General features: G+C 42.3%; 1 protein-coding gene across 1 annotated transcript; it reads left to right on the forward strand.

Annotated features, from left to right (window-relative positions):
- Positions 1-4,615: 4,615 nt before the first annotated feature.
- LOC106094282 (probable peroxisomal acyl-coenzyme A oxidase 1) lies at positions 4,616-12,921 on the forward strand. The gene is made up of 7 exons (XM_013261485.2): positions 4,616-4,768; positions 7,539-7,819; positions 7,886-8,291; positions 11,729-12,235; positions 12,289-12,394; positions 12,449-12,604; positions 12,661-12,921. Exons 2-7 carry the CDS (start codon positions 7,561-7,563, stop codon positions 12,919-12,921), a joined length of 1,695 nt encoding a protein of 564 aa, XP_013116939.2. The 5' UTR covers positions 4,616-4,768; positions 7,539-7,560.
- The last annotated feature ends 2,195 nt before the right edge of the window (positions 12,922-15,116 follow it).

The following is a 15,116-nucleotide window of genomic DNA, read 5'->3' on the forward strand; positions in this document are numbered from 1 at the left end:
ATATATGTATATTATTGGTCGTCCCGTCTGAGTCGATCTTGCCATGCCCGTCCGTCCGTCTGTCGAAATCACGAAAGCGGTCTAACACGTGAAGCTAGCTGCTTAAAATTTTGGCTGAAATTTTGCATATGGTGTTCCATGATGACTTCTAACAACTGTGCCTAGTACAGTTCGAATCGGTCTATAACCTGATATAGCTCCCATATAAATCGATCTCCCGATTTGACTTCTTGAGCCCTTATAAGCCGCATTTTTTTATCCGATCTCACTGAAATTTTGCATGTAGTGTTTTGTTATGACTTCCAATAACTGTGCCAAATACGGTCCAAATCAGCCTATAACCTGATATAGCTCCAATGTAAACCGGTCTCGCGATCATCCTTGTTCCCTTGCTCCCAGAAGCTTTAATTTTTCCTGGTTTGACAGAACTTTGGTATGCAGAATAAAATTATGCCCTTCACCTTAATTTATTTTGTATACATTTTTAGCAGAATCCTTGGTGGTGGGTTCCCAAGATTCGACCCGGCCCAACTTAGCACGATTTTATTTGGTTTTTTTTTTCTAACGAAATCGAAATTAGCATAGAAGATTGTTATGAATATTTTTACGATCGATAAGAGTAACCACGAAGAGATTGCATTATTCGCAAGTCACTTGTTTAAGTGGCCTATAAGTCAAAAAAGAAAACCAAACAAGAAAGTGACTTAAGAAATTTTTTTAAGGACGTTTCGGAAATTTTCAACTCTCGGATTGTGTTAGAAAATGAGCCTTCTACCAAAGACCGTTAATCCCGATTTGCAAAGAGAACGTGATAATGCCTCCATTAAGGCTGAAGAATTTGCTGTGTGGTGGCATGGTGGAAAGGATCGATTAAAAATCAAACGAGATTTGGGTAAACATTTGGAAAAAAAAACAACAAGTAAAAATGTGTAAAGTTCGGCCGGGCCGAATCTTGGAAAAACACCGCCATGGATCGCATTTGTCAAGTTCTTTGCCCGATATCTCGTTATAGGCAAACAAAGAATAATGGAAAATAATTGCTATGGAGTCCCACCAAGTAACGAAACGATTGGGGAAATACTCGGTTTGACAAAAAGTGGAAGTCATTGTGCAAAATTTCAACCAAATCGGATAAGAATTGAACTCTATAGTGGCTCTAGAAATAAAATCGGGACATCTGGTTATATGGGAGCTATATCAGATTATGATTATGATTCGCATCACGAATGTTGAAGGTCATAGAAGAAGTCGGTGTGCGAATTTTCAGTCAGATCTGATTTATATGGCAGCTATATCAGGTTATGGACCGATTTGAACCATATTTGACACAGTTGTTGGAAGTCATATCAAACCACGTCATGCCAAATTTCAGCCTAATCGGATAAGAATTGCGCCCTATAAGGGCTCCAGAAATCAAGATTCATGATCGGTTTATATGGCAGCTATATCAGATTATGCACCGATTTGAACCATACTAAGAACAGTTATTAGAAGTCATAACAGAACACCTCATGCAAAATTTCTCAAGAAGTCAAGACCCCAGATCGGTTTATATGACAGCTATATCAGGTTATAGACCGATTTGAACCGTACTTGGAAGTGGTACCAAAACACCACGTGCAAAATTTCAGCCGGATAATAATTGCGCCCTCTAGAGGCTCAAGAAGTCAAGACCCAAAATCGGCTTATATGGCAGCTATATCAAAACATGGACCTATATGGCCCATTTACAAACCCAACCGACCTACACTAATAAACAGTATTTGTGCAAAATTTCAATCGGCCAGCTTTACTCCTTGGGAAGTTAGCGTGCTTCCGACAGACAGACGGACGAACATGGCTAGATCGACTTCGTGATGATATACTTTATGGGGTCTCAGTCGAATATTTCGAGGAGTTACAAACAGAATGTCGAAATTAGTATACCCCCATTCTATGGTGGAGGGTATATAAACACTTCAGCCAAATCGGATATTAATTGCGCCCTCTATTTCCCTAGAAAATATCTTTGGTCTACTCATCCTTGTCTTTTGTCGAGACATGGGCGCAAATAAGTCTAATGTTGAAGAATTTGGCCTTTAGTAAATCTAGAGACAAGGTATTTAAGTCTCAGACAGTGTGTACTTTGTCAGTGTTTGGTTGTGTTGCGACGCCAATTAGGTGCCATCGCACTTCTTGTATGCAAATTGCAAATTTTGCCCATTAACAATCCGCTAAGGAACAAGGGCAAATTTTTCACATACCAATGAGTGCAGTCCGATTCAAGTTTAAGCTCAATGACAAGAGTCCTCCTTTTATAGCCGAGTTCGAACGGCGTGCCGAAGAAGCGACACCTCTTTTTAGAAAAGTTTTTACATGGCACTGCATCTCACAAATGTTGCCAGCATTGGGAGTGTAAAACCACCGAAGAACATTTTTTCTGATGTGCTCGTCAGGATTCGAACCCAGGCTTCAGCGTCATAGGCGGACATGCTAACCTCTGAGCTACGGCGTCCTCTAAAATTTGCAAATTTTGCTCATGAACATTTCACTATGGAACAGGGGCAAACTTTTCACATATCAATGAGTGCAGTGCGATTCAAGTTTAAGCTCAATGATAAGGGGCCTCCTTTTTATATCGGAGTCCGGAAGGTGTGCCGAACAGGCGACACCTCTCTTTGGAGAAGTTTTTACATGGCAAAGCGTCTTACAAATGGAGGGAAAAACCACCGAAGAAAATTGTTTCTGATGTTCTCGCCATGGTTCGAACCCAAGCGTTTAGCGTCATAGGAGGACATACTAACCTCTGAGCTACGGTGTCCCCCAAAATGTGCAAATTTTGCCCATTAACACTCCGCTAAGGAACAAGGGCAAACTTTTCACATACCAATGAGTGCATTCCGATTCAAGTTTAAGCTCAACGATAAGGGGCCTCCTTTTTATTGCCGATTCCGAACAGCGTGCCGCAGGGCGACATCTCTTCGGATAGAAGTTTTACATGGCAAAGTAACTCACAAATGTTGCCAGCATTAGGAGGGGAAAACCACAGCAGAATTTTTTTTCTGATGTTCTCGCCAGGATTCGAAACCAGGCGTTCAGCGTTATAGGCGGATATGCTAACCTCTGCGCTACGGTGGCCTCCAATTCTCGTAATTCTTGTAAGGCTATAATTGCTTTGTACTTCTCCAAAGCATACGGCCGTGTTAATACTGCACCTTCACTATAAAGTTTACGGACATTCTAGGTGCAGGTCAGCAGATAGTGCAGAACAGTGTTCTGACAAAGAGTAGTCTAAATGTTTTACTTATTCCGTCGTTAAACACTGAAGATTCAGTAGTAGCCAGCCTGGAAATAAATGAGTCTCAATAGTGGCTGGCTATATATGGCGGTTCGGAGATGCCACCTTCAGGCCTCAAGTTGCTGGTTGAAGTGGCTTCTGCTGGGACAAAGAGCCTCATTGTGGAAAGTGATGCTAATGCATATTACCAGCGCCCGGCATGGAATAACTGTTCGCATCACACAGGCTGGAACATTGAGATTTTATTACTTGCTTAATCGGGAAATTTTTCTCATCGGAGAAAACGACGTACGGAAATTCATCACTTTCATACAATCACAGCAACTACTTTGCTCATTCGAGCAACGAGTTTTGCGTTGGTGTAAGATTATTTGCCTTTTGGAACTTGTAAGCCTTAACCTTGAGCTCGTTTTTTCAATATATGACGCATCCCCTTTCAAGGAATATTTTCAGTTATGTGGTCATTTGATAGCCACTGCAAATTTCAAAACAAACTTCTAAAATTATCAATGAGTGCTGTCCGATTCAAGTTTAAGCTCAATGAAAAGGGTCGCCTTTTTATTGCCGAGTCCGAACGGCATGCCTTTGGGGAGAAGTTTTTACATGGCATGGTACCTCACATATGTCGTCAGCATTAGGAGGACAAAGCCAGCGCTGAAAAATTATTCTGATGTTCTCGCCTGGATTTGAACCCAGGCACTCAGCGAAAATGCTGAAGGCCTCCAATTGATAGCCACATCGGCATGGATTTCGTTGAAATCGAGCCATCATTCGTCGAACCATTTCAAGTGCTTTTGTAGTTTTTTGGGACCTCCACGATGGTGTTTGGCAACTCTACCAGCATCATTTTGTGCATTTATGGTGAGATATACGTTTTGTTCACTTTGAGGTATTTGAGTTCGCCAACAATAGCTCGTTGTAATTTACCAGCTAAATATAAGGCAATCGCACTATTGCGATTGAACTCCATCACGAACAAGGTTTCATAAAGATCAATCTTCCTATGTCACTCTTTAAACATTTGGAATGCTTGTCGCCAAGGACCTACCTCCAGGATTAGGGGTACCAGAATCCAACTATATATTTTCTAACTTCAAAAATTATTTTTCATATCGTTAAAATACCACCTTGACCTAGGTGGCCATCGTATTGACCATTGTTAAATTTTGCTATCGTATATGTGGTAATAACTTCAACTGTTTTTATATATTGGGTTATTTAAAGATAAGAAATTGATTTTGATAAGGCCTTGGCATTGCAAATAAGGCTAATCTTATTTTTTTTTTTGTTATCTTTTATATACAAATGATAACTTTAAACTTCCATTTCAGAATTGCACATACTAGATGATTTGGATGAGGACATTTACAGATTTCCAAATCTATCGCACGAAGAGATTTACAATGCTGCCATTAAGGATTTCATAAAATTAGCCAAAAAAATACAAGAACTGAAAGTGGAACGTAATTACGATGGTACCGATATATAGCCGTAAGTATTACTGGCGTTAATTATCCCGGCCGATACGGGATAACTATGAGCACCACACAGGCTGGAGCTTTGAGCTCCGACTTGTGTGGTGTCCATCGTTATCACGGGAAGCTAAGCTGAAAGCTACCGGGCGCGTCGACAGGTTGCGGATGGTGGACAGCTCCGTTTTTATGCGGAGTAGCTGCAATTGCGCAGTAGCTGCAAATGCGCAATGCAGTCGAGGAGACTGCATTCGAGAGGAGAGTCTCAGTGAGGAGTCAGGTGGCACTGGCTCTTAATTAAATACTTAGTGCCAATGGTACTCCATATGACAAGGCGAGTTATTGGCGCCTTCAAATAACCAATGGCCAACATCAGCGTCTGTTCCCAGGTTAGGGCCGGCGGGAGACGAGCGTCGGATCTTGGAGCAAGCGGCTCGCCACAACGAGGGAAACATGTGCAATTTCACAAAACCCATGCGATTGGGGCGCTGGGCCAGTAACCCGCCCGGAAAACTATAACAACTACTATGAGAAACAAAGGAATAGTAAAAACGGACGCCCTCCAACGTTGACGACACATGCAATCGAAAAAAGGACCATGAGTTGCGGATCTGCACCTGGAATGTCCGCACTCTTTATAGAGAAGGTGCAGTATACGCGCTGGCAGATGTATTAGAGAAGTACAAGGCAGATATTACCGCCTTACAGGAAGTGCGATGGACTGGGAATGGCGTCACTACAACACCAAACGTTGACGAACTATACTATAGCTGCCATAACACGAGACATGAATTTGGCTGTGGATTTGTGGTTAGTCGGAGGCTGAAATACCTTGTCTCCAAATTTACTTCGTTGGATAAGAGGCTAGCCACAATCCGCATAAAAGCCAAATTCTTCAACATCAGCCTTATTTGTGCCCATGCCCCGACGGAAGACAGAGACGAGCAGACCAAGGATATTTTCTACGAGCGCCTAGAGAGAGAATATGACCGCTACCCCGCCCATGATATTAAAATCGTACTGGGAGATTGTAATGCGAAGATAAGGAAGGAAGACATTTTTGGTCCAACAGTCGGAAAGTTTAGCCTCCACGAGATAACGTCCAGTAATGGGTTGAGGCTGATAGATTTCGCCGCAGCAAAAAACATGGTAGTTAGTAGCACCAGATTTCAACATAAAAATATTCACAAAGCCACATGGCTGTCACTCGATCAAAACACGAGAAACCAAATTGATCACGTTGTGATAGATGGAAGGCATTCATCCAGCGTGTTAGATGTACGATCGATCCGTGGAGCAAATATAGATTCGCGTCATTACCTTGTTGCTCCAAAGGTTCGCGCATGTCGTTTGAACATGTCGAATAAAGTACGATCCGACACTGGACGGAAGCTGGACATTGAAAAGCTACAAACACAACAAATGGCAGCGGCATACTCCACTCGACTGACCCAACTGCTCGATGAAAGCACTCCTTGTTCCGATGATATAACGGCGCAGTGGCAAACTATTGCCCACTGCATGGAAAATTCCGCCAAGTCCGTACTTGGGTATCGGAAGCCTCCTCCAAGAAACCCACGGTACGACCAAGAGTATCGAGATGCTACTGAAGCCAAGAATGCGGCATACAGAGCAACCCTGCAATCAGTAGCAAAGCGTCAGATGAAGGAGAGGTATCGAGAGAAAATGAGAGAGAGGAAAACGTCTATTCGGCAGAAAGAAAAAGGAAATGGAAAGTGCGAGTGAATTGAGATGTACAGGAGTCAGAATGAAGTCCGGAAATTCTACCAAAGAATTAAACAATGATGATCGAAAGACAGGTTTACATGAGAGCTATATCAGGTTATAGAATCATTTGGACCGTATTTGGGATAGTATTTTGAAGTCTTAACAGAACACTACATGCAAAATTTCAGCCAAAGATTGAGGCTTGTAAGGACTCAAGAAATCAAAACGGGAGATCGGTTTATATGGGAGCCATATCAGGTTATGGACCGATTTAGACCATACTTTGTACAGTTGTTGGAAGTCATAACGGAAGCCTGGATACAAAATTTTCTGTCAAATCGGACAAACCTTTGCGGCTTGTAAGGCCTCAAGAAGTCGAATCGGGAGATCGGTTTATATGGCAGCTATATCCAAATCTGAACCGATATGACCCATTTGCAATCCCCAACGACCTACATCAATACTTAGTATCAGGGCAAAATTTCATGCGGCTAGCTTTGCGCATGATCGTGATTTCCACAGACGGATGGCGGACATGGCTAGATCGATTCAGAATGTCGAAAGGATCCAGCATATATATGTTATGGGGTCGCAGATCAATATTTCGAGGTGTTACAAACGGAATGACTAGATTAGTATACTCCCATCCTAAGGTGCTGGGTATAAAAATGGTATGGCAGACACCTTCCCCCCAAATAGGTGTCGCACTGTGGCACGCCGTTCGGACTTGGCTATAAAAAGAGGTACCTTATCATTGAGCTTGAACTTGATTCGAAAAACACTTATTGATATGTGATAAGTTTTCTCCTGTTCCTTAAAGGAATGTTCATAGGCACATTTGCATTTGCATTCGAAGAACGTGTCAAATGCCACCTTTGGTGGAAGGTATTTAAAATCCGGCCCAACCCAATGTAACGCGCTTTTACCTGTGTTTATAGTCGTTTATGTCCCAAAAATATAACCCGAAAGTTGTTAAAATATAAATTTAACAAAAATATTCAGTGTTTCATCTTTACCATTAAATTTATCCTAGTATACCCCCCTTTACAAAATTATTACAGTTCTTCAGTTTTATGGGGTGCCATGCCTGCGGGTAATCCCCTCGCCGTACACTGTGGTATGGTAATCGAATGTATTCGCATTCAGGGTACCGATGAACAATTTGAAAAATTTGGAAAAGCCTGCCAGAGTTTTTCTATGACGTCTGCCTATGCCCAAACTGAACTGGGACATGGGACTTTTATAAGGGGTTTAGAGACTAGAGCCGATTTTGATCATCACACCGATGAGTTTGTTCTGAATACGCCAACAATAAGCTCCTATAAATGGTGGCCAGGAGGAAGTGAGTATATGGGGTTTTCCCAAGAATGACTAGATTTTAATTATTTGTTCAATTTTTATTTTTCAGTGGGTCAATCGGCCAATCATTGCATAGTGCCCGCCAATTTGTACATTGACAATGTATGCAAAGGCTTGGCCATGTTTGTGGTACCTATTCGTGATATGGAGACGCACGCGCCTTTGCCTGGTGTGGATGTTGGTGATATTGGCAAAAGAATGGGCTTTGCTGGGGTCAATAATGGTTATCTGGGTCTGAAGAATGTGCGAATACCTCGCACCAATATGTTGATGCGTCACTCCCAGGTACATCGTGATGGCACCTTTGTTCAAAGTCCTGTATCTGTATTGACCTATTTTACCATGGTCTATATACGCTGTCTCATTGTTCGCAATGTGGCCACACAGCTGTCAATGGCTGCTACCATAGCCACCAGATATTCGGCAGTGCGCAGACAAAGTCCCATTAACCCAAAGTAAGTCAAAGCCGTATGGTATAAATATTTCTTTGGGTGCGTAACCCCGCCAAGCGGACTTGTAAACCTTTCACTTCTGAATAATCCCGTGCCGTAGGAGGGATTATGGGGATAAATAATATATGACCTTAGATGCAGGTGAGGTCCGCAGACTTTTTAACAGAGCACGTCGTAAAAAAAGCTGAAGTTTTCGGTTATTTGTATTACACACGGCTCAAGGAATACAATAAGATTACAGAGCGGCAAAACGTGCCTCCCGGAAGCTTTTCTGCGAACAGGTAGATAGTGTTAATGACACCGCCAATATCAAATAGTTTCTCTCAAAAAGCCAGGTCCAAACTGAAACTTTAGTAGACGACATGGGAGTGAGAGCAGAGAGAATGGAGGACATGTTAAGGCTTTTGATGAAAACCCATTTTCCACAGGATACGACGGGACTCACGGAGACACCGTATTCTTGAAATAATGACGTTGGTCGAAGGTTTTTAATTACGGAATTTATGGTGAAGGAATCCTTGAGGAGCTTCACCTGATGGAATATATCCGGCGTTACTACAGAAAGAGGCAGTCTATTTGGCGCCTCATTTGGCCCAAATTTACACAACGTGCCTAGGACTTGTATATACTCCGAAAGCCTGGCAGCTGGCAAGGGTGGTGTTTATACCCTAGCCCGGCATGGCAAGTTATGTGACACCAAAGGCCTTCAGACCCATAAGCCTTACGTCCTTTCTACTCAAAACCATGGAACGTATTGTGGACACCATGATAAAGAGTAGGCCATCCAGCGAACTGCTCAAATACAAACAGCATGCCTTTGTCAAGGGAAGGTCAGTGGAAACTGCCCTGCACGAGGTTGTGCATAAAATAGAAGAATCCTTTGATGCCCAGACGTACACACTGGCGGTGTGCATTGATATCGAGGACATCGATAAGGGGTAAGGATCCGAACGAGCTATGCAGAAGGGTCGAAAGGGTCCTGCATATTGCATATGACTGGGCTAGACCCAGAGGTCTCAATGTTAACCCAGAGAAGACAGAAATATGCCTGTTCACGAGGAAGACGAAGGTAGGCCAATTTAACGCACCACGTTTCCTCAATAAAACGATTTAACAATGTGCGGACCGACACACTGATCCAATCCTAAGACCAGTACCGGATGGACCCGGTCCCTATAGACTGGATACTCACCTGTTGCTTAGCAATAGGTGGGTAAATTGTGTGTCCCATGTCGTGAATATAAGGGAGAAAGTGGCACATGGCACACCACAGGGGGGATTTTATCATCACTCCTATGGGTGACCACCATAAATGACCTATTACGGATGCTGACTGACGATAAGGAGTAAGGATCCCAACGAACTATGCAGAAGTGCCGAAAGGGTCTTACATATGTCATATGACTGGTCTAGATCCAGAGGTCTCAATGTTAACCCAGAGAAGACTGAAATAAACCTTTTCACGAGGAAGACGAAGGTGGGCCAATTTAATGCACCACGTTTCCTCAATAAAACGATTTCGATATCTGACAAGGTCAAATACTTAGATATGATCTTGAACAGAAAACTGAGCTGGAAGTGTCACATTCAGGAGCGTACCGAGAAGGCTCACAGATGTTGGGCACTATGTAGACGGGCCGTAGGCTCGAAATGGGGCATGAATTCGAGGAGAGTCTACTAGCTCTACAAGAGCATAATTAGACCAATACTTACTTACGCCTCAGTAGTTTGGTGGACTTCTATGGAGAAAAAGTGCAACATAAGGACCATACAACAGGTTCAGAGAACATGCTGTCTTGACATAGGCGGAGCGATGAGGACCACGCCCACTAGGGCACTGGAGACTATTCCAGATATCTGACCCATTGACATACAGATTAAGATTAAGGCAGCCACTGCGGCTATGAGACTTAAGGTGATGGGAGAATGGATTGAGGATGGGAGCGCATCATACCATCGCGGTATAATCAAGGCGACCATAGTTAAGCTGGAAGGAAGGGAAGAGCTTTCCGGTTGGATACCTGAGATGAACCTTGAAGTCGATTGCGAGGCACTGCTGCCATCGGCACAGTCTTGGATTGACGGAACCCTAGTATTGTCATCTGGAAGATCATGTTACACGGATGGATCAAAGCTTGAGGACAGAGTGGGCCTGGGGGTATACATTGAGAACCCAGGGACTGATATCTGTCTTAGACTGCGTGACCATAATATGGTCTTGGAGGCGGAGATCCGGGCGATCAGAGAACGTGTGAGGTGGTGTGGTAATGATGCGAGGACGTCGAGTGTGAGCATCTTTACCGACAGTAGAATTGCCATAAGGGCTATAAAACCCGGGAGGGTAAGGTCACGAACAGTCTTGCAGTGTAAGAAGGAGATTAACGACTTCTCTGAGGATGGCAAAATGCGCATTGTTTGGGTGCCGAGCCATAACGAAGTAAGGAGAAATGTAAGGACGATTTGGCGGTGAAGGCCAGAGGACTGCCGAAGCCTTTCGAATCGACGCAGTCTGAGATAAGAGCGAGAGTGATGAATGCGCACGCAACCCTGTGGAATAGCGAAACGGTCGGTAGAAACGGACGGCGAACATCCTATGGGGGATCCTGATCGTGAGAAGACGAGGCTATTACTGAAAGGAAGCAAGAAGGAGGTCAGTATAGCTATTGGTATCATAAGGGGACACATATAGGACTACGAGGACTAGGGCATGTGGGGAAGATAATGAGACGTTGGAGCATTTGCTTTGTCATTGCCCGGTTTTCGCGTCTAACAGATACCGGCACTTAGGTGACGACACAATACCAGACATGAACCAACTTAGGGGTGTGGTATGGAAAAAGAATTAAGGATTTTGTAATTAGGACGGAATTCCTAACATAAAATTTTCTTCTTAGAGGTTACTTTGTAGCTTTTAGAGCGAACAACAAGCCGATTACTGGCTTAGGTGTATGTCCATAGTGTCATGGGGCGGATTAATATCTGCACTCTATTTTCAACCTAACCTAACCCTAACCTAGATGTAGGTGAAGATGTACATTTCTCCCCGATTGGCCTATTGTTAATTAAATACACAAAGTGAATTTGGTTACAATTTTATTTTTTGATTGCGATTGTACAACTAACAATATGAAAAGCTCGCTTTAAGCGGGAAGCGAGAGAAAGAGATCATTGACTTAAGATCTAAGGAGTAAAAAGATATGTGACTATATGCAAGTAAGGCGATTTCAAGAGTATGTCACAAAAATAATATAAATGGCTAGTTAATAATATGACAAAAAAAAATTAGGGGTATTCACTGCAAACAGGTTAAACGGTGTGTTCAACAACTTGTTTAATTGTTTTTCTAAGATCTCTTTTGAAAATTAAATTCCCATGAAATAAAAACTTTATTGTGATATCCCTTTTTTCTCTTCCCATAAAATAATTTCCCTGTTTCGCAGTGAACCCGAAGTCCAAATCATCGATCATCTTACTCAACAAAAGAAACTTTTCCCTGAGATTGCCAACAGCATAGCCTATAAATTGGCCTTTACCAAACTCTATCAATTGTATGAGACAACCTCGCAGGATATAAAGCATGGAGAGTTTAGCCGTCTGCCGGAAATGCACTCGTTGTCCTGTATTTTAAAAGTTCTCTGCACTTCGACCACAATGGCAGGCGTTGATATACTGCGTTTGGCCTGTGGTGGTCATGGTTATTTGAGTTCTTCGAATATTGGCAACATCTATTTGGATGTGGGAGCCTCATGCACCTACGAAGGAGAGAATACCGTACTGCTGTTGCAAGTGGGCAGATTTTTGATGAAATCCTATCGCTCTGCTTTGGCTGGCAAGAAATTGGCTCCTACAGTGGCTTATTTGCAGAATGCTGTTAAAGAGAAGTCACTTTGCCATTGGACGGGATCTTGGGAGGATCTATTGAAGATTCTACAAATAGCCACTGCACAGTAAGTAAACATTTTTGAAATCGAGAATGCCTTTTGAGTAAGATTTTCTATAGCAAAACTCACATTACTTATGAAAATCTAATGGCACGCCTTAAGGCAGGTCAAACAGAAGCTGAAGCGGCCAATAGTACAGGCATTGAGTTGACACAAGCGGCAGAGGTAAGTAAGAGAGATTTTTTATTAGGATTTGTATGTTCGAAACAAATCTTTCAGCTACATGGCATTTGTTTTGTTGCTGCCACATTTTTGGAGGAGGTTACCGGGCCCCATTCAAAATCCCGCAGTCCGGCCTTGAACAAAGTTTTGGGCAATCTTTTGGAATTATTTATGATATCAACTGTTTTGAAGTACATGCATGAAGTACTAAGGGTGAGTGGGAGATTTAGTATTCTTGTTAATTTTATGGTTATTTCCCCCATTTTCAGGTCCACAAACTTTGCGAGGCCGAAACTCGTTCTCTACAAACTCGTCTTGAGGACTCTCTTGAAGCCATTCGTCCGGATGCTGTAGTCATTTGTGATGGCTTTGATCATCATGACCGTAATCTTTTCTCAACTTTGGGCTCCTATGATGGTAATGTTTATGAGCGAATTTTTGAAGAAGCCAAAAGGTGTCCCCTGAATAAGCAACCTGTTCCGGAAGTGATACACACACATTTGAAACCTTTTATGAAATCGAATTTGTAATTTATTGGATTGTAAAATCCACATGCACAATGGGGCTTGGTGAATAAAACTTTTTGACATTTTGTTTTTTCCTATTTGACTGTTTTTACACCCACCAGCATAAGATGGGGTATATTAATCTAGTCATTCCGTTTGCAGCACCTCGAAATATTCGTCTAAGGCCCCACAAATTATATAAATTCATGATCAACTTGTCGTTCTGAATCGATCTAGCCATGTCCGTCCGTCCATCTGTCGAAATCACGAAAGCGGTCGAACGCGTAAAGCTAGCCGCTTGAAATTTTGCACAGATACCTAATATTGATGTAGTTTGAGGGGATTGCAAATGGGCCATATCGGTTCAGATTTAGATATAGCTACCATATAAACCGATCTTTTTGAGCTCTTGCGAGCCAAAATTTTTGTTCGATTTGGCCGAAATTTTGCATGTAGAGTTCCGTTATGACTTTGAACAACTGTGTGAATTACGGTTCTAATCGGTCTATAAATTGATATAGCTCCCATGTACACCGAACTCACGATTTGACTTTTTGAGCCCCTGGAAGCAACATTTTTTGGCTGAAGTCGAGAAGAACGCCGCCCGATTCAGTATCTGCCAAGAAACCTTTCAAAAGGAGAGGAAGAAAGGTAGATAAGATAAGCATTAAAGCTGGAACTACTGAACCAACGCAGTCATCATGGGATTGTCCGGAGCATTGGTAAAGAAGTCAAGAGTTGTTCCGAACGAAGTCTGCTCCTGTTAAGGAGAAGGAAACCCCATGCCACTCTATGAGGGACAGTCTATTTTGCGGCAGGCTAGTCCCGTGCGCTCCAACCTAACATGACCTTCCGTCTACTGGGGTTTATGCCAGACCTATTTGCCCTCCCCCCCATCAAAATACTTGACGACTCTAACTTTCTGCCATTTCGTGGGAATATAAAAAAAACTAATTTTCTTAAATCATCCAACGAATTTGCAATCACATTACCCTGATATCTTACGCATAACAGTTGATATGCTGTCCTGCTCAGTTGGATACAGGGTTCTGATGAATTTGAGCCCTACTAAAACTGCTCAAACTTTCGACATTTCGTGGGAATAAAGTAAAACAGGAGGCCACCGTAGCGCAGAGGTTAGCATGTCAGCCTATGACGCTAAACTCCTGGGTTCGAATTCTGGCGAGACCATCAGAAAAAAATTTTCAGCGGTGATTTTCCCCTCCTAATGCTGGCAACATTTGTGAGGTACTATGCCATCTAAAACATCTCTCCAAAGAGGTGTGGCACGTCGGCACGCCGTTTGAGCTTAAACTTGTGACTTGATATGTGAGAAGTTTGCCCCTGTTCCTTAGTGGAATGTTCATGGGCAAAATTTGCAATTTGCAAAATAAAGCAAATTTCCTTAAATCCTCTTAGGAATTTGCAGTTGATATGCGATCCCAGTTTTCCATTTAATAGCATTTTAAAACAATTTTGTGAGGCATTACAAACAGAATTGGGGATAATACCCCACCCTCCTCAAATTATTAACATAATATTCTGACAATGGGTGGTTATTGCAAGCAAAAATTGGAAACAAACATAAACGTGGCCGCCCACCCTATCTCTTATTTAACCTGTTTTCAGCAGTTTCGAATAAATTTCATGCTTATAAAAGGCGCTCGATTGTTGTTGGCTCGTGTAAACTATTGCTATTTTTTACTGAGGGAATTAACGAGTGGTCTTAAGTCCAAAGCAGATAACCCACAGAAATAGGTTTGCTCAAACTAAAACACCCAAAAGAAGAAAAAAAAAAAACAACTAAGATAACAAACCAATAGTTCTAGCCGCTTTGCGGTGTTTGTTGAGAGCACTTTGGCTTTTAGCTTATTTTTCTTATTTTTTTGAAGATTGCACTCAGGTCATATTCCATATTTGGCAGGTAAACTTGTTATCTTGCCGCTGCCGTCTCCCACTTGCAATCAGTCATTAAAATTCGCAGGAATTGGGTTATGACGCAGATTATATAAAGTCTATCTATGTAAGTGGCCCAACTTTGAAGTCCTTATAATCAGATTAACTGTTGAACAAATGGCTATGCGTGTGCATTGATTTGAACATGGAGAGCTCATAATAAAATGCGATTTCTTTTGAGATTATCGCAAAGTGTTGATTTGTTGAAAGCAAAAGGAATGTATTTGGAAAATGCTTATTTCCGCGTAGACAGAGGTATGTGA

Source organism: Stomoxys calcitrans, chromosome 5 (assembly GCF_963082655.1).
Source record: "Stomoxys calcitrans chromosome 5, idStoCalc2.1, whole genome shotgun sequence".
Taxonomy (NCBI): Eukaryota; Metazoa; Arthropoda; class Insecta; order Diptera; family Muscidae; genus Stomoxys; species Stomoxys calcitrans.

Bases quoted from the DNA above. Each gene is read 5' to 3' on its own strand.
- LOC106094282 (XM_013261485.2), top strand. From the start codon at position 7,561: ATGCCTGCGGGTAATCCCCTCGCCGTACACTGTGGTATGGTAATCGAA. The intron at 8,292-11,728 runs GTAAGTCAAAGC...CCTGTTTCGCAG, and splicing joins CAAAGTCCCATTAACCCAAA to TGAACCCGAAGTCCAAATCA. The intron at 12,605-12,660 runs GTGAGTGGGAGA...CCCCATTTTCAG, and splicing joins ACATGCATGAAGTACTAAGG to GTCCACAAACTTTGCGAGGC.